This window comes from Macaca nemestrina, chromosome 10 (genome assembly GCF_043159975.1).
Source record: "Macaca nemestrina isolate mMacNem1 chromosome 10, mMacNem.hap1, whole genome shotgun sequence".
In the NCBI taxonomy this organism is placed as follows: Eukaryota; Metazoa; Chordata; class Mammalia; order Primates; family Cercopithecidae; genus Macaca; species Macaca nemestrina.
The window spans coordinates 20,300,207-20,328,022 of NC_092134.1; the positions used below are offsets into that span (position 1 = coordinate 20,300,207).

General features: G+C 42.3%; 1 protein-coding gene and 1 long non-coding RNA gene across 3 annotated transcripts; one reads left to right on the forward strand and one right to left on the reverse strand.

Annotated features, from left to right (window-relative positions):
- The first annotated feature begins 4,861 nt into the window (after positions 1-4,861).
- LOC139356646 (uncharacterized) lies at positions 4,862-17,096 on the forward strand. The gene is made up of 3 exons (XR_011608829.1): positions 4,862-4,979; positions 12,057-12,175; positions 16,999-17,096. It is a non-coding gene; the product is annotated as an uncharacterized lncRNA (long non-coding RNA).
- LOC105493382 (2'-5'-oligoadenylate synthetase 1) lies at positions 9,997-22,873 on the reverse strand. Of its 2 annotated transcripts, none has more exons than XM_071071029.1 (6): positions 22,602-22,873; positions 20,966-21,254; positions 18,570-18,730; positions 13,225-13,454; positions 12,271-12,424; positions 9,997-10,591 (listed from the first exon to the last, which is right to left on the reverse strand). In XM_071071029.1, exons 1-6 carry the CDS (start codon positions 22,779-22,781, stop codon positions 10,427-10,429), a joined length of 1,179 nt encoding a protein of 392 aa, XP_070927130.1. In that variant the 5' UTR covers positions 22,782-22,873; the 3' UTR covers positions 9,997-10,426. The 2 variants fall into 2 exon arrangements, with proteins under 2 accessions (XP_070927130.1, XP_011759272.2); XM_011760970.3 differs by having other exon boundaries at positions 10,033-10,591; positions 18,593-18,777; positions 22,602-22,870.
- Positions 22,874-27,816: the final 4,943 nt, after the last annotated feature.

A 27,816-nucleotide genomic window follows, 5' to 3' on the forward strand; every position in this document is an offset into this window, starting at 1 on the left:
GTCTGAACCTCAATTCTCTCATCTGTAGCAACGGGGAAATAATGCATTCATAGGTTTAGCAAAGTGGCTGGCATCAGATAAGCACTGAGTAAATAGCAGTTGTTTTGTTTTTATTACTTTTATGTTATTGTGTTTTTTGTTTGTTTTTGTTTGTTTGTTTGAGATGGAGTCTCGCTCTGTTGCCCAGGTTGGAGTGCAGTGGCACAAACTCAGCTCACTGCAACCACCACTCCCCAGGTTCAAGCGATTCTCCTGCCTCAGCCTCCTGATTAGCTGGGATTACAGGGGCTGGCCATGATGCCCCGCTAAATTTCATATTCTTAGTAGATATGTGGTTTCACCATGTTGGCCAGGCTGGTCTTGAACTCCTGGCCTCAAGTGATCTGCCGACCTTGGCCTCCCAAAGTGCTGGGATTATAGGCATGAGCCACCGTGCCTGGCCATGTCATTGTTTTTATGATGATTATTAAGATTAAACCACAGCATCCTTTTCAGTCATACATAGCTAACTCAAGACTGAGATCCCACTATTTGTGTAAATCTACCTAGTATTTTTTTCTTAAATTTTATTTTTTAATGAGGGAGAGAGAAAGAAAGAAGGAGAGAGGGAGGAAGAGAGGGAGGGAGTTCACATGTATGCATATGGGGGCATTGAAAGCAGAGCTGGAAATAGATGCTAATTTTAAGTAGAGAGAGAGGTTGGGTTGCAATTAATTTTATGAGATGTCTGTTTATTATTGAAGATTTTCCTTGCTGTGATTCCTGCCTCCCTAAGCAACCTGGAAAATATAGGATAATGAGGCTCCTCTTGTCTGCTGCAAATTCACCACATGTTCACTAATTATTGGTGTAGTGCCTTCTGCCAACCGGTGTCAGGTTTACCTGAAAATGAAAAAAGGAGTGTGTGCTCACTCTCATATTAAGCAGCCTGTCTGCCCAGAGAGCATCAGTGAGAAAAGCCTATAGAAGCATCTCCGCTCTGGCAGTCAGGAGACCCTAGGTCTTTTTCGTGTTGTTTTGCTGTGCAGTCCCAGGCGAGTCACTTAGCTTCTCTGAGCCTCAGTTTTATTATCTGTCAAATGAAGAGAATGCAGGGCAACAGTTTTAGATGTTTTGGAGTCAGATGGTCTTGAGTTTGAGTCTGGAACCTATCTGTACCACATGAGCAAATGAGTGCCCTCTTCTGAGTCTGTTTCCTCATCATTGAAATGGATTTTATTTATCAAACAATTACCAGATGTCAGGTATCATTCCAAACACTTTATAAATATTAACTCTTTTTTTTTTTTTTTTTTTTGAGACAGAGTCTCGCTCTGTCACCCAGGCTGGAGTGCAGTGGCCGGATCTCAGCTCACTGAAAGCTCTGCCTCCCGGGTTTATGCCATTCTCCTGCCTCAGTCTCCTGAGTAGCTGGGACTACAGGCACCCGCCACCTCGCCTGGCTAGTTTTTTGTATTTTTTAGTAGAGACAGGGTTTCACCGTGTTAGCCAGAATGGTCTCGATCTCCTGACCTCGTGATCTGCCCGTCTCGGCCTCCCAAAGTGCTGGGATTACAGGCTTGAGCCACCATGCCTGGCCAATATTAACTCATTTAATCCTTGTACAAATCCTATGAGATAGACGCTATTGTCAGGTTCCTTTTAGAGATAGGGAAACGGCATAGAGAGGTTAGGAAATTAGCCCCATGTCACAGAGTTGGTAATTGGTAGAGCCAGGATTTGAACCCAGGCAGTTGGACTCCAGATTCCTTGCTTTTAGCTCCTTCCTCCTTCCATCATGCTCCTCCACCTCACAAGGTTGTGATGTGAGAATAAAGTGAAATAATGAATGTAAGTTCCCTAGCATGTGTCTGGAAAGTTGTAAATGTCAGTAAGTGGAGACTGCAATGGTTATGGTTATGCCTATTAGTGGAATGAGCTACCCAGGATGCCCCAAAACAAAAGTAAATACAATTCCGGACTGCATGAACAGAAGGCCCAGAAAAAGCATCTCTGTATAGTGTGTGGGTATGTGTGGAAATGGTGACCCAGAGACTTTGGCCAAGATGGTGTAAATATGGAACCCATCAGTGAAAAATCTGGGGTTGGAAGCCAACCATCCTATTTTCCTGAAAACCAGTATATCCAGAAATGTTGATCAGCGGCCAGCTAACCAAGGAGAGTGTGTGTGTTAGAGAAGAGAGAAAGAGAAAGAGCTCCCCGAATGAATGTGTGTTTCACTGAGTGAATGTGTGATGTCAGGGTGTGGGATACTCCCAGGGGAACATAACATTTGAAGGAACACAGTTTGATGGAGTTGATGCCTGCATCAGCAGCCTGTTGCTATTAAAATGAACCCTCATTTTGTTCAGATTTATTTTGGCACTAGGCTCAATATGTCACTTTATACAGTGATCCTGAGTTCAGTGGATTTGCTTATGGTCAGCACAAACCCAAACCAGGAGGGACAGGCATCCACAGTTCTGAGTCTGTCCCTTTTGGCATGATACAGTCTTTGGTCTTCAAGTCATAGGATTCAGTTCAGTAAATGCAAAGGTGTCTGTAGTTTTGGACAAGCTACAACTATGCTGGATTCTGTTTCCAGCATCCTTGCTCCCAAACATAGATGGTTGCTGTGAACTGTGATGTGACCTCTGACAACTTCACCCTACATTAACACAGTGGAAAAAAAATCAGAAAATCTGATAATTCTTGCTTGATATAAGTGAAAAAGACACTTATACTGCATCTGAGCCATGCTGCAGCTTGGGGGACTGTTTGTTACAGCAGCTAATGTTAGCCTAACTAATACATCAAACTTTGTCCCATGTGATATACCAAGATCGTAGTAGTCCTGCCATAATCATGCATGTTCTATAGAGTAAGGTTGATTTTAGTACAAAGCTGTCATGTGGGAGACTGTGGAGACCTCACCATTTGTGGGAGAGAGCAAAGATGGTGAATAGAAGTCTCCTATGGCCAAACACAAGATCTTTACTTTCACAGGATTCTGGGAGTCACACGGCTAAGAGTAGGGAGAAAGGCATTTCTTAAATTCACCGAAGATCCTATGCTCTGAATGACGTGTGACCAGAGAATTATAATTGTTGCTAATTTCAGGTATATAGTGATGTTGTGGGAAGTCAGGGACCCTGAACGGAGGGACCTGCTAAAGTCGTGACAGAAGAATATAAATTGTGAAGATTTCATGGTCATGTATCATTTCCTCAATCAATACTCTTATAATTTCCTATGTCTATCTTTACTTTAATCTCTTAATCCCGTCATCTTCATAAGCTGAGGATGTATGTCACCTCAGGACCCTGTGATCATTGCATTAACTGCACAAATTGTTCTTAAAGCATGTGTGTTTGAGCAATATGTAATCTGGGCACCTTGAAAAAAGAACGGGATAACAGCGATGTTCAGGGAACAAGGGAGATAACCATTAAGTCTGACTGCCTGGGAACCAGGCAGGACAGAGCCTTATTTCTCTTATTACTGAAAATGGGTAAGAGAAGTATCACTGAATTCTTTCCCTGATAAGGAATATTAATAATTAACGGCCCTGGGAAAAGAATGCATTCCCAGTGTAGGGTCTCTAAAATGGATGCTCTGGGAGTGTCTGCCTTATGCCGTTGCAGATAAGGGATGAAATCTGTCCTGGCCTCCTGCAGCGCCCCCAGGCTTGCTGGGATTAGGAAATTCCAGCCTGGCGAATTCTAGTCAGACCAGTTCTCTGCTCTTGAACCCTGTTAAGATGTTTATCAATGACAATGTGTGCACAGTGGGACATGAAACTTCATTAGTAATTCTAGTTTCACCCTGACCTTGTGATCTAACCCTGACCTTCTGCCCTATGATCTTTTTGTTGCCCTTGAAGCATGTGATCTCTGTGATCCACACCTATTTGTACACTCTCTCCCCTTTTGAAAATTGGTAATAAAAACTTGCTGGTTTTACGGCTCAGGGGGCATCATGGAACCTGCTGACATGTGATGTCTCCCCTGGACACCCAGCTTTAAAATATCTCCCTTTTGTACTCTTGCCCTTTATTTCTCAGACCAGCCAACACTTAGGGAAAATAGAAAAGAATCTGCTTTGAAATATCAGGGGCTGGTTTCCCCTGACACAGTATGATATTCAAGCATCATGTCATACTCCTCAAACACATGCATTTTTTTATTAACATAAAATTTTAGGCCAGGTGCAGTTGTTCATGCCTCTGTAATTGCAGAATGCTGGGAGGTGGAGGCAGAAGGATTGCTTGAGCCCAGGAGTTCAAGACCAGCCTGGGTACCATAGTGAGAACTGGCCATTGCCCCCCACAGGCTCCTGCCATCAGATTTATTAGCCCTCTAATAAATTATTAGATCATTTATTAGATAATTATAAGATAAATAGAACTCTATTGATTAGACTACTCATAAATAGTACCTGTTACCTCATCAGACAATTGTCCCTGAGGAGTCTCTTGCTCATCTTTGCATCCCCAGCACTGAGCCAGAACATGGCCCACGGCAGACCTTTGAGAAATATTTTTTGAATAATAATCATCATAAGCTCTAACTTCCTTCAGGATAAGCTATATGTGAGGTACTGGCATAAATCCATCATCCATTAGCTCATTCAGTCCTCTCTGTAACACTAGGAGCCACAATTGCACCCAGATTTATTTATGTATTTATTTATTTACTTATTTCTGAGACAGGATCTTGTTCTGTTGCCCAGGCTGGAGTGCAGTGGCTTGATCATGGCTCGCTGCAGCCTTGACCTTATGGGCTTAAGCAATTCTTCCTCCTCAGCCTCCTGAGTAGCTAGGACTACAGGCATGAGCCACCACATCTGGCTAATTTTTTTTTTATTTTTATAGAGACAGGACCTCACTCTGTTACCCTGGCTGGTCTTGAACTCCTGGGCTCAAGCAATCCTCCTGCCTTGGCCTCCCAAAGCATGACCTCCCATTTGACAGAGGAGAGTCTGTTTCACCAAGGAGTTAGGTAAGTGACTTGACGTCTCATAAGATTCAGAAGCAGGATTTGAGCCCAGGCAGTCTGACTCCCTGGGTTTGATCTGCCTGAAGGGAAGTTTGGAGAGGGGCAATACTGGCCTGTGGCTGGCTGGGAGAGGGGACCCTGGCACCTCACAGACAGGTGTGAAGGCTGTGCAAGGAGGGGATTTGTGTGAGGAAAAGGGGGAGGGTCTGGGAGAGTTCATGCAGGGCCTCAAAGATAGTGGTACATCAAAATTCACCCCCTCATTGAGCTAGGAGACCTAACATGAAGCTGAGTGTGCAGAGTTCACCCATCAACCCTGGACCTCAAACTTGACATTGAACGTTTCCTCATTTTGAACACTTCTACTGTGTCCTAATTTCTTCCGTGAACTTCACTCTCATTTCTGTTGTCTAAACGTTAATTCTTCTTAGTTTTGTTTTCTCATCAGGGAGGAGCTGAGGAAATTTATCTCTGGGGGCTCAGAAATTTCCAGCTCAGGTGCTTCAATTTTATATGATAGTTTCCCTTGTCCTTACACACTTGCTCCTCTGTTTCCAAATCTTGTGAATTTGTCCTTGAACCAGCAGCTCCAAACAACAGCACCCCAGAGCTTTCTGTACTCTGTGCCTTCCAACTTTGCATAAACTATCAGAGCTTAGCTGAGAGAAATACTTGTCAAAAGCTTATTTATTTATTTATTTTGCAAGAAAAGTGTCTTTATTATTTCCCATGGCCACAGAAAATTAAGAAAAATATAAAGATCACCTGTAATGCTATCGCCAACTATCACCACTGAAAACGTTTAAATCTCCCATGAACCAGCCATTACAAAATGAAATTAAAGAAAGTGTGCCAAGTACGATAGTACTGAAACAAATACCTAGGAATACATATGACAAAAACCATGAGAGACCTCTCCAGGGAAAATGATAAAACGTTGTCACTGTCACTAAAGAACACTAAACTTAATGAAAAGAAACTCCAAGTTCATGGGTCAGAATCATCAAATTCTATAGGGATCTATATATCTATATATATAATATAGATGTTATTCTTCCCAAGCAAATCTGTGTAATTCTAATCAAATGCCTCCCCATATTTTGGGAGGAGCTTAACAAATTGAGTATAAAATTAATGTAGAAATAAAAAGGGCCAAGAGGAACCAAAGACTTGATAAAAAGAGAACAGAGTTCTCCCAAAGATACTAAGAATTATAAGGCTATAGTAATTAAGACAAGGTTGTATTAACTCAAGAACACAAAAAATAGAGCAATGGAAAAGAGCAGAGTCCAGAAACAGACTCCCACATAGAGGAACTCTGGGAATATTTAAGAGGTGGCTTTGCAAAGAAGTGGAGAGAGCATGGTCCCTTCAACAAATGCTGCTGGGATAACTGAGCATCCACATTGGAAGAACTGGAACTGAACCCCTTCCTCACATGCCGTATGAACATAAATGCCTTTTGTTGTCTGTGCATTTGGTGTCACATCCATGAAATCACTGGGAAGACCAATGTCATGAAGTTTTCCCCATGTTTTCTTCTAGTAGTTTCAGTTTCAGGTCTTATGTTTAAGTCTTTAATCCATTTTGAGTTGATTTTGTGTGTGGTGTAAGGTTAAGGGTCCAGTTTTATTCTTTTGCATGTGGACATTCAGCTTTCCAGACACCATTTGTTGAAGACACTGTCCTTTCCCCATTGTGTATTCTTGGCAGTCTTGTCAAAGATTAGGTGGCCATGTATACAAAGCACAGGCAGCAAAAGCAAAAATAGGCAACTGGGACTACATCAGACTAAAAAGCTTCTGCATAGCAAAGGAGACAATCAACGGGCTGCAAAGACAATCTATGGAATGAAGATAATATTTACAAACCATACATCTAATAAGGGTTAATCTCCACAATATGTAAGGAACTCCTACAACTCACTATCAAAAAAATTAATAATCTGATTTAAAAATGGGCTAAGGATTGGAGTAGATCTTTCTCCAAAGAAGACATACAAATGGATAACCGGTATATGAAAAGATAGTCAATGTCACTAATTATCAGAGAAATGCAAATCAAAATCACAATGCAGTATCACCTTACCCCTGGTAGGATGGCTATCATTTTTTAAAAAAATGAACAAAAGATAACAAGTGTGAGGATGTAGAGAGATGGGAACTCTTGCACACTGTTGGTCAGCCACTGTGAAAAACAGTATGGAGGTTCCTCAAAAAATTGAAAATAGAACTACTGCCGGGCGCGGTGACTCACAGCTGTAATCCTAGCACTTTGGGAAGCCGAGGTGGGCAGATCATGAGGTCGGGAGATTGGGACCATCCTGGCCAACACAGTGAAACCCCGTCTCTACTAAAAAATACAAAAAATTAGCCGGGCACGGTGGCGGGTGCCTGTAGTCCCAGCTACTTGGGAGCCTGAGGTAGGAGAACGGTGTGAACCCAGAAGGTGGAGCTTGCAGTGAGCTGAGATCGCATCACTGCACTCCAGCCTGGGCAACAGAGCAAGACTCTGTCTTGAAAAAAAGAAAAAAAAAATTGAACTACCATATGTTGCAGCAATACCACTTCTGAGTATTTATCAAAAAGAATTGAAATCAGGATATCAAAAAGATAACTTGCATTCTCATGTTTACTGCAGCACTATTCACAATAATCCAGTGGAAACAACCTAAGCAGGAGGCAGAGTCCCCTTGGGAAAGGACCCTGTGACACCATAGCATATATAGTAATGGTTTCCCCCAAAGGACCTATAGCCATTTATTCAGAGGATGATAACACTGGAAAAGGGGAATCACTCAACATTTCTAAGACTGTTGAGCAGAGGATCAACATTGATAACGATGCATGAAAACCCAAAGCATCATCAGATTCTGTCCTCATCAGAGTAGGGGTATATAGGAGCCAAGAGTGAAAAATGGAGCCCTGGCCAAGTCAGGCTTGTAATATGCCCACTGTGTCTATGGACCGACCTGGTGATCATTTCCCTGTCCCCTGAATGTATATTCAAAAAGGACATGCTTGGTAAAAGACACTACCCCACATTGGCCTGAGTGTTAAGTGAGGGCTATCACAGTGAGGAAGGTCATGGCGATGACTTTGAAAATGTCACCTCCCTGGCCAGGATAGTAAATCAAAACCGCTATTACATCTCAGAGCCAGGGAAGTACAGAAATTAGCACCCTTTTATTAAATCCTAAAGGGCTCTGCAACTGGTATAGGCTTCAGTGCAAGTCGCCCCTCTACTTGGGCCACACCAGCCTGGCAGGCCACACGGTGTCCAAAGTGTTGGTCATGGGAAAAGATGTCATTCAGAGATTACGGCAATATCTAATTAGAGAATTATAACACGGACCCCTCCAGGACTCTGGAGCAAGACCATGTCATTTGCAGCAAAAATGTCTATGCCCTTTGAAAAACAATCCTGGGGCACTCCTGGGTGCTGTTGTAGATGGAAGGTTGATCATGTGGCCATGTGGCTCTTTGATCAAACAACTAATTACTGATTCCATTAATCTACTGTTGGTTGTGGCACTGCTATAAAATGAAACACTCTCAAAAGGCAACATAAGTGCATTTTCCATACGGTAAAATACAATGAAACCATTACATTGGGATATCCACGCTCGCCTATTGGCATGGAGTGTGCGATGATAGATTTTATGTGACAACTTGACTGGGCTAAGGGTACCCAGATAGCTGGTAAAACATCATTTCTGGGTGTTTCTGTGAGGGTGTTTCTGAAAGAGATTCACATTTGAATCAGTAGACTGGCATCATCTAATCCAGTCTACAAATAGGACAAAAAGACCGAGGAAGGGTAAATGTGTGCTCAGGTTGAGCTGGGACATTCATCTTTCACTGCCCTTCGACATTGGTGCTTCTGGTTCTCATGGTGCCAGAGCAGGAAAACATAGGAATTCAATGAATGAGGACACATTGAGACCATACTGCAGTGATTAAGAACATGAGCTTTAGAGAGAGAAGGATTAGGGGTTCAAGTTCAGACTCTGCCCCTGACCAGCTGGGCGATCCTGGGCAAGCACTGCAACCTCTTAGAACCTCAAGTTATTCCACTTACTATTATGAGAATAACATCAAAACCCATCTCACAGGGGCAAAACCCATCTCACAGGGGTGCTGGGGGACTAAATGGAAGAATATAATCTGGACAGACCAAAGACTGCTTGCCAGCTATCCAAGTGACCAGCAACTCAGGTGATCAGAGCATTCAAGTTCTTTTGTGAGTATTTATGAGAGTTTTATATTTTAGAGTATTATGAATGATATGCTGATTCTTGGTCCCAAGGACAGCATAACAATGTGGCAATGTAAGTCAGTATAGTCGAATCTTTAATCCAGTGATTTACCTTGGAGGGCAGAGCTGTCCAATAGAAATACATAATATAATGTAAGCCACATGTGTGATTTCACATTTTCTAGTAAACACAATTAAAAAGGGAAAAGAAAGAGATGAAGCTCATTTGATTTGACTCAAATATATTTAAAAATTGTCATTTCAGCACACAATTAAACAATTGACAAGAACTTGGCCTTCTTTTCATTTGTACTAAGTCTTTGTAACCAAGTATATATCTTGCACTCACAGCACACATAGATTTAGACTAGCTATGTTTTAAGCATTTGATACATGTGGCTAGTGGCTGCTGTGTCACATAGAGAGGTTCTAGAATTTTTCTCAGAGATATGGAGAAAGGATAAATCAAGGATGCTTATTTCAGAATTACTAGTAATAGGAAAACCATCTAATATTAAGATGTTTTGCACAAATGTCAACTCCATAAGGACAGGGATTTTTTTTTTTTTTTTTACTTAAAAAATTCTGGAAGCCTTGGCTCTGCAGGGTCATGAGGACAGGGATTTCTGTCTGCTTTTGTGCATTGCTATGTTCCCAGTGCCCAGAGCTATGCTTGGCACATAGTAAGTGCTCAATAAATATTTCTTGTTGAATCGATGTATACACACACACACACACACACACACACACACACCCCTAGATAGGCATCTGTACTTCTTGGCGGCTCTGTGCCTTGAAGTTAATAAACACCCAATAAATGGTATTTGCTTTATTTTTATTGTTATTGATAATACATTAGACATAACCCTCTCATCAGGTGCACAGAAGAAAGTCAAGGCTGGAATTTCATTCTCTTATCTAAATCTCTCTGTTCTCTCTCTATCTAAATCTCTCTGTTCTCTCTCAGGGAATATTTTCAGAGAATAGGTGGAATGAAGCGAGGCTGTAGGGAATGTTATCTATGATAGGAGAGAAGGCATAGAAGGCTAGGAGTCAGGAGACCTGGGTTCTGTCCTGGATTATACACCAGCTCACTGAGGACCTTTGTCCTCTCTGGATCAAGCGTCCCACCTGGAAATGAAGGGGCTGGTCCAGATAACACTGGAGCCCTTTTCCCTAAGATGCACTGGCATTCAGAGGATGGTGCATGTCCAGTTCTCTTCTGCCTGTCGAGTGGATGCTGCCTGGAGTATGCTGGGGCTATGAGAGAAATGAGGGCACTCATATGTTTGGATGTAACCATGTTGCTGATACATCCTGGGATCGTAGGACTCATCATCTTCACTGTCGCTTTCAGCCTGAAAGGGTGAGACACATGATCTCATCAGGGAGTCTTCCTACCTTGCAGCTGGATTCAGTGAGCATTTAAGGTGGACACTGTGACATGCCATCTGGATCCCCCTTTGAGGAAAGACTAACAAACCCCAGCTGCTGGGATGGTGGGCAGCAGACAGACTTCAGCCCTCAGCCCGTTTAGGGGTTGCCTCAGCTGCAGAGAGCGTTTTGCTCAAGGCCATGCCCTTTCCCAGGTGCCCAGGCACAGTGAGTTGTCCATGTAGGGGTATAGAGGCCTGGCCACTTCTGTCGCCATGGGGCAGCTCTAAAGGCCATTCCAGCTCCAGGGCTGTCCTTGAAGTTGGCTGAAGCTGGCATTTGCTTTGCATCCCTGTTCACTTCTCCCTATGCTCTTTCTTTCTTTCTTCCTATCCTTTCTTCCCCTCCTTTCCCTGAGTGCTGGTTCCAGTGGCTCTCCCTCAGAATATCCTGTACACTAAATTCCATCCACACTAAATTCCATTCCTAGCCATCTGCAACATCATCAATCCCCTGGAATCAGACAGATTCCTGCTTGGGGGTAGAAAGATCCAAGACTGGGTCCTTTGCCCCTATTTAGCCCAAGGCACTCAGCTGCTCAGAGTCTCCCACTGGTCAGATGAAAGGTGAGGATGAGACCAGGCTGGCTGTTTAGCACCGTGACATGAGCACTGGCTTTAGAGTCCACTGAGTTTGAATCCTATTTCTACCACTCGTGATGTCCTTGAGCAAGTGACCTCACCTCTCTGAGCCTTTGTCTCATCTGTAAGATGGGAATGATAGAAAACATACCTCATGGGACTTTTCAAATGACTAAAAACAGAATGTCCATTCAACTCAGCAACTCCACTACTGAGTATCTACCCAAGGGAAAAGAAATCATTATATCAAAAGACACCTGCACCCATATGTTTATCGCAGTGCTATTCACAATAGTAAAGTCATGGAATCAACTTAAGTGCCCATCAGTGTGGACTGGATAAAGAAAATGTGGTATATCTACACCATGGAATATTATGCAGCCATAAGAAAGAATGAAATCATGGGTGCAGCTGGAGGCCATTATCCTAAGTGAATTAACCCAAAAACAGAAAACCAAATACTTAACATCTGCTAAAGATGGGAACAATAGACACTAGAGACTCCAAAAGGGAGGAGGGAGGAAGAAGGGGAAGGGTTGAAAAAACTCCTTTTGGGTTCTCTGTTCACTAATTGGGTGACAGGATCAATAAAGGCCCAAATTCCACCATTACACAATATAGCTGTGTAACAAATGGCACATGTGCCATCTGAACCTAAAATAATAAAAATTTAAAAAAAGAAAACATGCCTCATGGGATTGTTGTGAATATTTAAAGAGATAGTGTATATTAAAAGGCTTAGGACAGAACCTGAGCCCGAAGCAGACAGTCAGTAAATGGTGCTACAGATTATTATTATTACTTTTAGGGGAATGAACTCTGGACAAGGGATGTGAAGATTCCAGAAACCCTCGATTGTGACCAAAATGACTGTTAAATATGGAGCACAGCCTGGAACTATATGAATACAAATGGCCTTGGCAAGAGGTAAGTTCTTTGGAAAGAATGGTCTCCAGCTATATGTCTCAAGCTGTGTGGAGAGGGGCAGGGATGAATGGCAGGGAGGAAGCAGGAGGTCTCACCAGCAGAATCCAGGAGCTCACGGGGGACCCATCCCAATTCTTAAAGCATGGGTAATTCAGCCAGGCCTCAGCCTCTTGTGCCAGCTGCCTCCAACCCTTTGTGTCTCCACCACCCAGGTTTCCTGTAGGGTCCGCCGGGTCCAGAATCACAGGCCTGCAGAGCAACATTTAGAGAGGGACAAGTGAGAAGCTGGGGCTTAGTCCAGGGAGTCCAGATGCTCCTTGGAGAGCAAAATAGCAGCCTGGGATGGACTGGGACTCAGAGCACGAGGAAGGGCTCCCTGGGGTATGTCCCCAGTGCCCTGTTCCCCAGCGGGCCGTGAGCATGAGGAGAAGGAGCCTTGCACTTGCTCCTGACAGATGTGGGTTTGAATCCCACCTCTGCCCTTTATGAGTGATGTGCCCTTGAGTAGGTCACTTGAACTCTCTAAACCTCAGGATTCTTATCTGTAAAATGGAGATAGTTCCACATACGTATCTCAAAGGCTATGGTGTGAGGATAGAAAAAGCCCAGTTATGTGAAATGCTCAGCACAGTGACTACAACATAACATACATGTCAGTAATATTGATAATAATTTTTACTATTATATTAGCATGTGTTAGTCTTATAGCAAACTTTCAATACCTGGGAGCAATTACTATCATTGTTGTTGCTGCTGTTCTTTCAGTTCAAATTCCAGCTATTTTACTCATTTTCTGTTAAGGGCTGGACGAGCTCCTTACCTCTCAGAACCTCAGTTTACTCACCTGTAAAATGATAGTGCCTGCCTCACAGGGTTTGAGGTAGGTGTTTAAATCAGGTGGCAGTAGTAAAATGCCCAGTACGAATGACAGGCAAGAGGATATTCTCACTAAGTGGGGAGCCCTCCCACCTTCTCCATTTCCAAGGCACTGTACCTGTGTCCAGGTGTTCATTTACATAGGGGAGCTAAGCCACGTGGGGATAGCATACCTAGGTTTCCTGAGCTGCCTGCTCAGGTACTTTCCAATAATGGGGTTTTGAAAGTCATAATACTTTGTCCAGTAGACGCAGAGTTGCTGGTAGTTTATGACTAATTCCAAGACCGTCCGAAATCCCCGGGCTGTGTTGAAATCTCTCTCCGTGCTCCCTCGCTCCCAAGCATAGACTGTCAGGAGCTCCAGGGCATACTGAGGTGGCAGCTTCCCAAGCTTCTTCTTACACTGAGAAGAGGAAAAACAATCAGAAAAACAATTGGTTTGCTCAACTTTTGTGTAAACTCCATTTCTCATGGGTCAAATCCAGCCTGCCACCGGTTTTTATAAAGTTTCCTTGGAACAAATCCAGGCTCATTCATTTATGTATAGTTTATGACTGCATTCATGCTACAAAGGCAGGGTTAGGTAGCTGCAACAGAGGCTGTGCAGTCCACAAAGTCTAAAATATTTACTACCTAGCCCTTTGTTTTTTTTAAAAATGTGTGCTGGCCCCTTGTCAAGAGTGCTGGATTCTTATTGATGTGAGTTTGAATCCTGGCTTCACCATTGTCCGATTCTAAGTTGATGACTTAGACTCACAGACCTCATTATTTTCATCTGCTAAGTGAGTGGTCATAATAGCACCTATCTTATAAGGATACTATGAAAATTAACTGAGAAGAAGGACTTGTAATGTTCCTAAGAAATGCACAGAAGCAAATGAAGTTCTTTCTGGAGGAGTATACATAATCCAAAACCTGAAATTATTTCACACATAATTTTCAAATACAATGACCAGCACATATGCAACCAGGCACAAAAGGAAACAAAACACTAAGAGTTATGACCAACAGAAAAAAGAGAAATAGTAATAAACTTACAAAACTTTAAATATTGAAAGACTGAATACAGACTTTAAAATAACTAGGAACCCTACAAGGAAAACTACAAAACATTGCTAAAGAATTCATAGACAACACAAACAGATGGAAACACATCCCATGCTCATGAATGGGTAGAATTAATATCGTGAAAATGACCATACTGCCACAAACAATCTACAAATTCAATGCAATTGCCATCAAAATACCATCATCATTCTTCACAGAACTAGAAAAAACAATCCTAAAATTCATATGGAACCAAAAAAGAGCCCACATAGCCAAAACAAGGCTAAGTAAAAAGAACAAATCTGGAGGCATTACATTACTAGACTTCAAGCTATACTATAAGGCCATAGTCACCAAAACAACATGGTACTGGTATAAAACTAGTCACATAGACCAATGGAACAGAATAGAGAACCCAGAAATAAAGCTAAAAACTTACAGCCACTGATCTTTGACAAACCAAACAAAAACATAAAGTGGGGAAAGGACGCTGTATTCAACAAATGATCCTGGGATAATTGGCAAGTTGCATGTAAAAGAATGAAACTGAATCCTCACCTCTGCCCTTATATAAAAATCAACTCAAAATGAATCAAATACTTAAATCTAAGACCTGAAACCATAAAGATTCTAGAAGATAACATCCAAAAAACCCTTCTACACATTGGCTTAGGCAAAGACTTCATGACAAAGAACCCAAAAGCAAATGCAACAAAAACAAAGATAAATAGATGGGACTTAATTAAACTAAAAAGCTTCTGCAAAACAAAAGAAATAATTAGCAGAGTTAACAGACAGCCCACAGAATGGGAGAAAATCTTCACAATCTATACATCCAACTGATATGCAGAATCTACAAAGAACTCAGATGAATCAGTAAGGAAAAAACAAACAACCCCATCAAAAAGTGGGCTAAGGACATGAACAGAGAATTCTCAAACGAAGATATACAAATACCAACAAGCATATGGAAAAATGCTCAACATCCCTAATTATCAGGGAAATGCAAATCAAAACCACAGTGTGATACCACCTCGCTCCTGCAAGAGTGGTCATAATAAAAAATAAAAAAATAGTAGATGTTGGTCTGGATGTGGGGAAAAGGGAACACTTTTACACTATTGGTGGGAATGTAAACTCATACAACCACTATGGAAAACAGTGTGGCGATTCCTTATAGAACTAAAAGTAGATCTACCATTTGATCCAGCAAACCCAATAGTAGGTATCCACTGAGAGGAAAAGAAGTCATTATACAAAAAAGATACTTGCACACACATGTTTATAACACCCCAATTTGCAATTGCAAAAATATGGAACCAACTCAAATGCCCATCAATCAATGAGTGGATAAAGAAAATGTTAAACACACACATACACATGCACACACCATGGAATACTACTCAACCATAAAAAGGAACAAAATAATGGCATTCACAGCAACTTGGATGGAATTGGATACTACTATTTTAAGTAAGTAACTCAGGAATGGAAAACCAAACATTGTATGTTCTCACATATGTGGGAGCTAATCTATGAGGAAGCAAAGGCATAAGAATGATACATGGGACTTGGGGAACTGGGGGGAAAGGGTGGGGTGTGGCAAGGGTTAAAAGATTACACATTGGGTACAATGTACACTGTTTGGGCGATGGGTGTACCAAAATCTCGGAAATCACCACTAAAGAACTTATTCATGTAACCAAACACCACCTGTTCCCCCAAAAACCTATTGAAATAGAAAAATTAAAAAAACATAATTGTCTCTCTGTGATCAGCAGTTTGAATGAGGACAGGAAAGGAGAGGTATCAGGTATCAGAGCCATATATGTATACACATGAATCTGTGTGTGCTCATGTCACAGAAAAGAAGTGCAAATAAAACATAAGATAAATAATAAAAATTAAAAATAAAATAAGTAGGAATATCATATTCACAGGATAAAATAAGAACTTTCAATAGTTAGCAGGGAATTAAAAGCCGTAAGAAGTAACATGGTAGATACAAAAATATGAAATAAAAATTTTAGGATAAAAAATGGCAACTGTAATTAATAGTGCCACAGCAAATTAGATATAGCTAAAGAGAAAATTAATTAATTGGAAGGTAGATTAGAAGAAACTATTCAGAATAAAGCATGGAAAAATAGACAAAAAGATGAAAAATACAGAAGAGAGTATAGAGATATGAAAGATAGAGTAGGATCTAACATACATTTAATTGGAATTCCGGAAGGTGAGGAGAGAATGAGGGAGAATCAATCTTTTAGAAGGATGGCTGAGAAGTTTCAAAACTGATTAAAGATATCTATCCACAGATTCAGGACTCTTAAAGGAATCCCTATCAGGACAAATAATAGGAACCCATCATTAAGACACAGCAGATTGAAGCTAAACAAAATCAAAGACAAAGAGAAAACTTTTACATGCAGCCAGAGGAATAAGATAGGTTACCTACAAAAGAGCTGCAGTAAAGACTGGCAACTGACTTTTTAATGATGACAGTGGAAGATGGAATGATATATTTAATGTACTGAAATGACCACCCAGCAAAAGCACCCTTCAACAATGAAGGCAAAAGCATGACATTTTCAGACAAAAACTGAGAGAGTTTACTACCAATAGACCATCATCAAAAGAAATCCCAAAGGATGTATGGTCATTTAGGAAAATTACCCCAGATGGAATGTTAGAGGTGTAAGAAAGAATGAATAGTGAAGAAAGTGGTAAATCTGTGAGTAGATTAATTAAACATTTGGCTGTAAAACAATAATAATACTTCGAGGCACTTGAAAATATAAAGAGACTTGAAATATACAAGAAATGTAGCATACAAGTTGGAGGTGGTGATGATGGTGGTTAGTGGAGTTAAAATACTGTAATCTTGTCTTGTTTTAAAGGAGAAAAGCATCAAGAAAGAAAGAAAAAGATAATCCTTGGCTGTGCAGGACTCTTGTAATCATTGTACAGCAATTAGTATTCCTGCCTTCTTTCCACTAAATGTAAGTAGCACCCATGTCCTCCCATTACCACGGTTACCAAAAACACCCTCATTAATTTTCAATATGTCCCTGGGGGCAGTGCTGCTTTTGTCAAGAACTGCTTTTGTAAGTTCTACAATGCTCAGGCTCCATGATTAAAATTCATGGAACAGCAAACACTTAGAAGTCTAGCAACTAAATGATTGTCTTTTTTTTACCTAGAGATGTTACTTTTAAATTGGAAAATGTATCCCTGATTATTTTCATTCATTCATTCATTCATTCATTCAAGAAATATATATTGAATGCCTATTATTATCAGGCAAACTCTTAAGTCAGTAGACCGAAATTTGAGTTTTTGTTTGTTTGTTTGTTTGAGGCAAGATCTTGCTCTGTCATACAGACTGGAGTGCAGTAGCACCGTCTTGACTTACTGTAACCACCTGCTCCCAGGCTCAAGCGATCCTCCCACCTCAGCCTCCCCAGTAGCTGGGACTGCAGGTGCTCACCATCACATCTGGCTAAATTTTTAGTTTATTTTGTAGAGACAAGGTTTTGCCATGTTGCTCAGGCTAGTCTTGAACTCCTGGGCTCAAGCAATCCACCTGCCTTGGCCTCCCAAAGTGCTGAGATTACTGGTGTGAGCTACCATGCCCAGCCAAATTCAAATTTTACTTCTGCTACTTATTGGCCGAATAAGCCATGTGACCCAAGGAGTTTCTCTTGTTGTAAAATTGGTTTCATAATAATGCCTAACCTTATCTATCTTACAGAATCACTGCTAAAGTTGACTAAGATGCAAGGCATTTAAAAGTGAACAGAAAATTGTATCACATCTGCAAAACATAGATAAGCTAAGCACATAATACTTGTTAGTTTTTATTATGTGTACTCTTGTGGTGGCTAAAAGATGCCACATTAATCAGGACCGACTATATGCCATGTTACTGTAGCTGTGGCATGCTACTCATTGCAGATGAGAAAGCAGAAATAACAGAAAGGTTAAGTTGCTTACTTAAGGCCAGCTAGCCAGTAAGTGGGAGGAAAGAGCATCTGAACATATATTTGTTTGAAACTCTTGTTTTAACTTATCCACCTTTTGAAGAGTGTGGTTGACTCTCTCTCTCTCTTTGCCTCTCTCTCTCTCTCTCTCTCTCTCTCTCTCTCTCTGTGTGTGTGTGTGTGTGTGTGTGTGTGTAGCATTGATTCATTTATTCAACAATTATTTACACCTATTATGCACCAGGCTGTTTTAAGTTCTGGGGATATAGCAGTGAACAGAACACCAAAATCCCTTCCTTCCTCTCTTCCTTCCCTTTCATTCTTCCTTCTGTTGCAGCCTCCTCCCTCTACCCTCTCCACCTCTTTTTCCTTTCTCTCCTCTTTCCCTCCCTCTGTTTCCCTCCACCACTTCCCCTCCTCTTTCCTTCACTCCCTTCTTTCTCTGCTCCTCCAACCCCCGCTCTACTCCCAGTTGAGACAGGACCTGCCAGGCCTGGTAGGAGGGCCATACATTTTGGTACCAGTGCTTGACTAGGCGGATGAGGCTCTTGAGCTTGGTGGGGCGCTGCTTCAGGAAGTTTCTCTGTAGTTCTGTGAAGCAGGTGGAGAACTCGCCCTCTTTCTGCAGGGAGACGCACTCCTCGATGAGCTCGACATAGATTTGGGGGTCAGGTTTATAGCCGCCAGTCAACTGACCTGTTCGGGCAAAACCCACAATTTAGGTGTCAGCTCTTCTCAGAAGTTCCTTCAGTCACTCTGAGGGGACAATCTCCCTGGCCATGGGATTTGATTGGAAAGTGCAACAAACCCAGGACTGGGAAGCCTGAGGTCCATTCCCGATCCTCCCTCCTGCCCTCTCCACTGCCATCACCCCATCTAAGCCACCACATCACTCGCTGGAACTATGGCAGCAACCTCTTTACAGGTTCCCCCACAGCCTGTTCTCAACCTGGCACCTAGAGAGAACTTTTAAAATCTGATCATGCTGCTTCCTGCATCCCACAACATCTGGAATTTTAAAACCCAGAGTTCTTATGGTGGCCAATGATATCTAGTGTGATCTGGTCTCTGGAACCTCTCTCACCTCACCTCCTCTCTTGCTTCCTTTGCCCACTTTCTACTTCTCTGACTTTTTCTCTCTTCTTCAAATGTGCCACGGTCACTGCTGCTGCAGGGCCTCTGTACTTGCCGTTCCTCTTCCCAGAACCTCCAGATCTTCCCAAGTTTCACTACTTCTCATCACTCAGGCTCAGGGACCCTCCCTCCGGATCCTGTCTAAAAAAGCCCCCTAACTCCCATGGCTGTCTATTGTTTCATCCTACTTCGTTTTTTTTTTTTTTTCCAAGATGGAGTCTCACTGTGTTGCCCAGGCTGGAGTGCAATGGCATGATCTTGGCTCATTGCAGCCTCCATCTCTTGGGTTCAAGCAATTGTCCTGCCTCAGCCTCCCAAGTAGCTACGATTACAGGCGTGCACCACCATGCCCAGCTAATTTTTGTATTTTTAGTAGAGATGAGATTTCACCATGTTGGCCAGGCTGGTCTTGAACTCCTGACCTCAAGTGATCCCCCTACTTTGGCCTCCCAAAGTGCTGAGATTACAGGTGTGAGCTACTGTGACCAGCCTTCTCCCTCTTGTCTTTTACAACCGTTGTACTCTAGCCCCCAACACAGGAGATGGCACAAATGAGAGAATCCAAAACTTTCTCACACCCTGGTGTCTTTGGAGTGTCAGCCTTTTATTTTTATGGCTGCCCTAGGACTAAAGGAAACTGTGACAGTACCTTTAATTAAGTACTAATTACTTGATAATTAATCACTAATTATTGTTTAATGACCAACTATTAATTAGTAGCCACTAATCAGTAAGTTCAAACAATTTAATAGTAGCTGTTTGTTTGGCTTGTGACAGACGTCATTGCATTTCCCTCAACAAATTAAAATCTGAACTATTCCGTGTCCCTCTCTGAGTTCACTGTGGTGTTCTGAGGCGCCTTCATACACAGCTGGGAAATTCATAGTTTTGATTGATTGACTGATTGAGACAGGGTCTTGCTCTTGCTCTGTGCCCAGGATGGAGTGCAGTGGCACATTCGTGGCTCACTGACACCTTGAACCCTTGGCTGTCCTCATGTGATCGTTCAGTCTCAGCGTCCTGAATAGCTGCGACCACAGGCATGTACCACCACACTTGGCTAATGTTTTAAAATTTTTAGTAGAGATGAGGTTTCACTTTGTCGCCCAGGCTGGTCTTGAGCTCCTGGGGTCAAGCGACCCTCCCGCCTCAATCTCCCAAAGTGTTGGAATTACAAGCATGAGCCACCACACTTGGCTGGAAGTTCCTATTTTTGAACACCTATTACTCATCAGAGCTGAATGTAGATGATCATTTATCAGTTAAAATAATGATATGATGTAGGCAGTGTGGTTTTACCAATTCTCCTGATGTGGCGAGGGAGCCTCGGAGAGGTTACACTTCCTGTCCAAATGTTCCTGCAGATTATAAATATCTATCTCCCAACATGCTGCATACGTTTGATGAGATCTCATGTTGGGACAAAGATGAAAGTAACACGAACTTTAAGCCACATCTTTGCTGCCTGATTTTAGAAAGATAAAATTCACACATTTTGCCATAAACAGAACAGTAAGCCTTGCAGATGTTCTGTAAGAAACGTCTTTGTCCTCACATTATGCCAATTTGCTGTTTAGTGTCTCTCCTGTGATAGATCATGACCATATTCATTCTTGCCCTGGAAGAGATCCTAAGGTCTCCTCCCACCCTGCTTTAGAGGGATGCCCTGTTGGGGCAAAAAGCTCTCAAGCTGTGGGAGATTTCTGCTCAGAAATGGGAAGAGGGAGAAAAAGAAGCTGGGAGCTCTCACCCAGGGCATCAAAGGCAGGCAGCACATCGAACTCCACCCCCTCCCCGAGCTGGGGCGAACTCAGCACGAAGCTGAGCGCGCGGGGATTGTCCCAGCGTGGAGCCTGGACCTCAAACTTCACGGAAAATGCTCTCTCTCTTTGACAGGCTTCCAGCTGTTTCCTAATTTCCCGGATGAACTCTCCCCGGCGATTTAACTGATCCTGAAAAGTCGTGAGAGGACTGAGGAAGACAACCAGGTCAGCGTCAGATCGGCCTCTGAGGGAGGTGCCTTTGCCAGAGGAGCCACCCTGAAAAAGACAACAAGAATAATAACTGACGCTTAGTGAGGCAAACCTCCCTAAATAAAATGACAGGAGCAATCACTAACATTATGGAGCATTAGCCACTGTCCTGAAGGCGTCGCATATCTTAAACTCCTATGATGCTCGCAATGATGCTATGATTTGGGTGCCATTATCATTAGTCCCCATTTTACAGATGGGAAATGGATGCTCAGTGAGATAATATATCAGCCCCATCGCCCAGCTAGTAGGTGGCAGATACAGTTCAAACCTGGGGGCCTTCTTCCAGGATCTGTGTTCTTTTCCCATTGTCCTTTACTATGCCCAAGACTAGCTTATGCTGGGTGGTTCACACTTACTATTTCACTCAATCTGCACGGCCCTGTGAGGTGTTGAGGGGAAGAGGAGGAAAAATCAGTTAGGTAAACGGTCAAGGCTGGGCCCTGGAGGAGTGGCCTGCCTGAAACTGGCGCAGGAAGTGGGGCTTATCTGAAACAAAGCCACAGTCATACGTACAAGAGAAGCGACGCTTTGTGCTTGCCTAGAGACATACCCACAGCTGCATAAGGTAAGGGGAGTTGCACAGCTTTACTGACAACAAGTTTCTCAAACAGTTACAGGGAAGAGAGCAGTTTCTTGTAAAAGTTTTTTGCATTCATCTGCGATCCGGCAATCCACTCAGACTTCCCTCTCCACAGCAGAGAGAGCTTTCTTCTTTTGCTTACTGAACTTTTGCTCCAAGCTCACCTTTGTGTCCATGTTCCTTAATTTTCTTGGACACAGGACAAAGAACCTTGGGTACTAATTCAGACAATGAGAAGCTGCTACATTAAGGTGCATTGGCAAGACTGCAACAGTATGGGGGATTATGGCTGAGGAAACTGGGACACAGAGCAGTTAAGCGACTCGCTCAAGGTCTTGCAGCCAGCAGATGCTATTTGTTTTCAAAACATATGATTCTTCACTGCAGAAATGGTGAGCCCCTAGCCTGGCCACTAATTAGCCAGTGGTTTACCAGAGCTGGGCTTCAGTTTCCCTTTTTCTGAAATGGTCATGGCCTAGGACAGTGGTTCATAAACTTTAATGGGAAGGTCGGGGGGAGGGTCACTTGTTAATAATAGGGATGTAGCATTTCACCCCAGAATCTATTTTATCATACTGTGTGGATAAGTAAGAAACCACCAGCCCAGAAGATCTCAGCTGTCTGTACTCACATTTGCACCCTGGGTTCTAGGTTTCTCTCTCTCTCTCTCTTTTCTTTCTCTCTCTCTCTTTTCTTTCTCTCTCTCATTCTCAATCTCAACGCTTGTGCGTTCAGCCACCCCTCCCCTGGCCAGGCAGGCCTGGACTCACCTTTACCACCTTGGACACATGTACAGGATAGGAGCTACCTCGGAAGCACCTTTCCTTCAGGAACCCACAGATGATGTCAATGGCATGGTTGATTTGCATGCGAAAATGCGTGTCTGGCAAGAGATAGTCTTCAATGAACTTGTCCAGAGATTTGGCTGGGGTTTTTCTGAGATCCATCATCGACAGGAGAGACAGTGGCAACAGAACTGGCTCCCAGACCTGTTCACTTTTATCTCTTCTGCTGACTGAGCCTGGGCTTGGTTTCGTTTCCTCCGAAGGGAGGAGCCGTCTTTTCATTTTCCTTTTGCAAATCAGACACTCCCCTGATTCCAGTGCTGAATTTCATCTGCTTGCTTTCTGCTTCCTGAAACTTACCCTTTGTCCTTAAACCAGCAACTAGCAGCCCAGCCTTTCTCTGAACTCTATTCTGGAAATGCATTTTAACCCCCAGCCAACATAAATCATATTTAACAGATTTTGTGTTTCCTTCTTTATCTTTTTTTTGTTGTTGATGAAATCATTTCACAGTTGTCTGTGGTATTTTCCAGCAATTCATGCCCATTGCAAAAAGAAAAAAGTCAGAGAAATCAGGAAGTGGAAAGATTATCTATGATTCTAAAACTACAAAATTGCCTCTATAAACATTTTGATATAGAGCTTTCCAGATTTTTTTTTATGTTAACACACACACAAACAGAGGTCTCTTTTCTTTTTCTTAAGAATGGTATTATACTATGCTTTTTTCCCTTTCAATTAGTAGATTTTTTACTTTATTATCTTTTGGAGACAGGATCTTGCTTTGTTACCCAGGCTGGAGTGCAGGGGCATGATCATGACTCACTGCAACCTCAACCTCCTGGATTCAAGCGATCCTCCTGCCTCAGCCTCCTGAATACCTGGGACTACAGGCATGCGTTACTGCACCCAGCTCATTTTTTATTTCTTGTAGAGATAAGGTCTTGGTATGTTGCCCAGGTTGGATTTTGTTTCTCACAGCAATTTTAGGCTTACAGAAAAATTGAGCTGAATGTGCAGAGAGTTCGGTAAGAGCTCTCTCCTTCTGCCAATAAGTTCCTCTATTATTAACAGTGTGTGATACATTTGTTACAATTGATGAATTGATATTAATACATCATAATTAACAAAAGTCCATTTACATTAAGGTTTACATTAAGGTTCACTCTTGTGTCCTGCAGTTCTGTGGGTTTTGCCAAACATAACAGGTCATGTATCCACCATTATAGCATCATGCAGGATAGTTCTGAGATAGGAGGTGGGACTCAGCTTCAGAGGTGGGGCTTGACTCAGGGCCAGATTGAAGACTGGCTGGCATGAGCACCAGCACCATGAACAGTTTCCTCATTCCCTGGCAATGACCCAGAAGTTACCACCCTTCTTCTAGAAATTTCTGAATAACCTGCCTTTACTTTGAATGTATTTAAAAGTGGGTATGAAAGTGACCGTAGAACTGCCCTGAGCTGCTGCTCTCCAAGCACTGCCTATGGGGTGGCCCTACTCTGAGTCACAGAGCTATAACCTTGCTGCCTCAGTAAACCTTTTTCTTCCTCCTCTAGCTCACCCTTGAATTCTTTCCTGGACAAAGCCAAGAACCTTCCCGTACAATGTCCCAATTTTGGGGCTCCCCTGCCCTGCAACAGTTCAACTACCTTAAAACCCCCTGTGCCTCACCTGTTCATCCCTCTCTGAGTTAGATCTTTCTTCTCCTAATATACGCATTCAACGCTATAAATTTCCCTCTAAACACTACTTTCACTACTTCCCACACTTTTGGATAGGCTGCTTTTTCATTTTAATTTAATTCAAAAAATGTTTATTTATTTTGTTGAGATGGAGTTTCACGCTGTTGCCCAGGCTGGGGTGCAGTGGCACAATCTTAGCTCACTGCAGCCTTGACCTCCCGGGCTCAGGCGATCCTCCCACCTCAGCCTCCCAAAGTGCTGGGATTATAGGCGTAAGCCACTGCGCCTGGCCCAAAATATTTAAAAATCTCTCTTGAGACTTCTTCCTTGCCCCAGGTGTTATTCAGAGGTGTGTTCTTTAATCTCCATATATTGTGGAATTTTCCAGCTATCTTTCTTTCATGGGTTTCTTTCTTAATTCTATTATAGTAAAGAGCATGCTTTGTATGACATATCTCTGTTGAAATTTGTTACAGTGTGTTTTCTAACCCAGAACATGATCTATCTTGGTGAATGTTCTGTGTGAGTTTGAGAAGAATGTGTTTCCTGTTTTTTGTTGGATGAAATATTTTGTAAATGCCAACTATCTTTCTTATAACCCCTTAACCTCTTAACCAGATTATTCATGAATTGACACACTCCACTCCTACTGTATAAGATGTTGACTTTGACCTAAGACTAAACGTCACCTTGGGGGTGGGGTGCTGTCTTTACAATACTCACTTCATTTACCAGTTGAAGATTCTTGCTGCACTCTATGCAAAAGTTAGGCCGAGTATGATAAAGCAAACCAGTCACACCATGATTCACCTTTAGTAAAAATGGGAAACTGGAAAAACATTATGTTTCAAAAACTATAGTGCACCTGTTGTTACATTCTAGTTTTGCCTAATGTTTTTCAATTTTTTATTATTTTCTATAGTTTGGACTAAATTCTAATTTTTCTTGGCTATAAGTCTCCAAAATAATGTTTTAAATTTTTTCCTTCTTTTTTCCCCATTTTCCCTAATTTGGACTCACTGGAAACTAAGTTGTGCTTTTATAAAGCCCTGCAAACTGGAGCTAGACAACTTAAACCTCAGAAAAAAATAACGACATATTTACAGACATAAGCTACTTTCATACCTATTTGCTGATGTGTGAACTTCGGAGTACTCTGGCCTGTATCTTGATTTTCCAGGATTGTTCTTTTGTGTGTTGTTGCTGTTTTCCCTTCCTCTTCCTATTTTCTCTTCATAGGACATGAGACTTTACAACCTTCTAAAAATGAGCTTTCCTAATAACTTGGGACCTACCCCTGTAGCAATAAACCATCTTAGCCAAGTTTCATCCTCAGATGAAACCTGAGAGTAGAGACTCATTTTCTTCTAAAATGCTTTCTCTGAAATATTTTTAAAAACAAAAGGGAGGAAACGTGAGAGGAAAATATCTTGGGGCCCCAAAATCACTCAGCTAAAGGGAAAAATCAAGCTGGGAACTGCTCAGGGCAAACCTGCCTCCTGTTCTATTCAAAGTCACCCCTCTGCTCACTGACATAAATGCATTTTGGATTGCCCCCTTCAGAGAGGCTAATCAGAAACTCAAAAGAAACGCAAAAGAAGGCAACCATTTGTGTCTTATATACCTTGGAATCCCACTCCCCGCTTTGAGTTGCCCTGCCTTTCCAGACCAAACCAGTGTTCATCTTACATATGTTGATTGATGTCTTATGTCTCCCTAAAATGTACAAAACCAAACTGTGATCTGACTGCCTTGGGCACGTGTCATCAGGGCCTCCTGAGGCTCTGTTATGGGTGTGCGTCCTCAACCTTGGCAAAATAAACTTTCTAAACTAACTGAAAAAAAAAAAAAAAGATTCTGGCCGGGAGCAGTGACTCAGGCCTGTAATCCCAGCACTTTAGGAGGTGGAGGCAGGAGGCTCACTTGAGCTCAAGAGTTTGAGACCAGCTTAGGCAACATAACTAGATGCTGTCTCTAAGTAAATAAATAAATAAGACTTTGTTTGCTCCCATAGTGAGACCCTGTCTCTAAATAAATAAAATTTTGTTTGCTCCATAATGTCCTCATGGCAATTGCAGTTGTCAAATATTTTTGATTAAAATATATATATATATATTTTTGATTAATATATATATACACACACACACACACACACACACACGCACACAGATGAGTGGAAGAGAGAGCTGTCCTTAGGAAACCAACATCGAATTTTTTGGAAAGATGCAATAAAGGCAAGCATTGCATAGAATTAGCTAAGAGTGACATGATCCCATAGAAGACTGAGAAAATAAGTTGGAACAAATCCACTTATGTCCAGGATTATGCCCTCATGCCTTTGGAGGTGGCTTTAAATTATTGTTTCCTTTAAAAAAACAGAAACAGGAAACTATAGACCATTCATTCTTGTGCTTTGAGAGAAAGATAGGGTGGGACTCCAGTCAGTGGGCCCGTCCTCGGCATAAAGGTCTCAGTCTTCGACTAATGATTAGGAAACAAAGGCACATTTGTGGGGTGTAACAATTAACATAGAGAATCATGATGCTCTAATGTCTACCTGTGTAGTCAGAGAACAAAAAGGGAAAGTGACTTATTCAAGGTCACACAGCAGACATGGACAAGAACCAAGCAAAAGATACCTCTTTTTTTTTTTTTTTTTTTGACAGAGTCTCACTCTTTTGCCCAGACTGGAGTGCAGTGGCACAGTCTCGGCTCACTGCAACCTCCGCCTCCTGGGATCAAGCAATTCTCCTCCCTCAGCCTCCCGAGTAGCTGGGATTACAGGTGCCCACCACCACGCCCAGCTAATTTTTTGTATTTTTAGTAGAAACAGGGTTTTACCATGTTGGCCAGGCTGGTCTCGAACTCCTGGCCTTGTGATCCACCCACCTCGGCCTCCCAAAGTGCTGGGATTACCGGCATGAGCCACTGCACCCAGCCAAAAGATACCTCTTATATGCATGCTTTTGCTTTCATGGTGCTCTTTTTAAAAAAAATTATTATTTTTATTATTTATTTTTTGAGATGGAGTTTTGCTCTTGTTGCCTAGGCTGGTGTGCCATGGCTCGATCTCAGCTCACCGCAACCTCTGCCTCCCAGGTTCAAACGATTCTCCTGCCTCAGCCTCCTGAGTAGCAAGGATTATAGGTACCCGCTACCACGCCTGGCTAATTTTTTGTATTTTTAGTAGAGACAGGATTTCACCATATTGGCCAGGCTGGTCTTGAACTCCTGACCTCAGGTGATCCACCCGCCTGGCCTCCCAAAGTGCTGGGATTACAGGCATGAGCCACCGTGCCCGGTCAAAAATTATTTTTAATTATTATGAATACATAATAGTTGTACCTATTTATGGGGTGCATGCAATATTTTGGACACAAGTATATGATGTGTCACGATCACATCAGGGTAATTGGAGTGTCCATCACCTTGAATGGCTTGCTTAACCTCATCAAGCCAATGTCCCTGGCAGATCTGATTGAGCTGAGCAGGGGTCAGTGTTTAATCCACTTGGC

Coding starts and splice junctions, on each gene's coding strand:
- LOC105493382 (XM_011760970.3), bottom strand. CDS start 22,781: ATGATGGATCTCAGAAAAACCCCAGCCAAATCTCTGGACAAGTTCATT. Junction 18,778..20,965: donor GCCTGCCTTTGATGCCCTGG/GTGAGAGCTCCC, acceptor TTGCCCGAACAG/GTCAGTTGACTGGCGGCTAT. Junction 12,425..13,224: donor AGGCAGCTCAGGAAACCTAG/GTATGCTATCCC, acceptor GTTGCTCTGCAG/GCCTGTGATTCTGGACCCGG.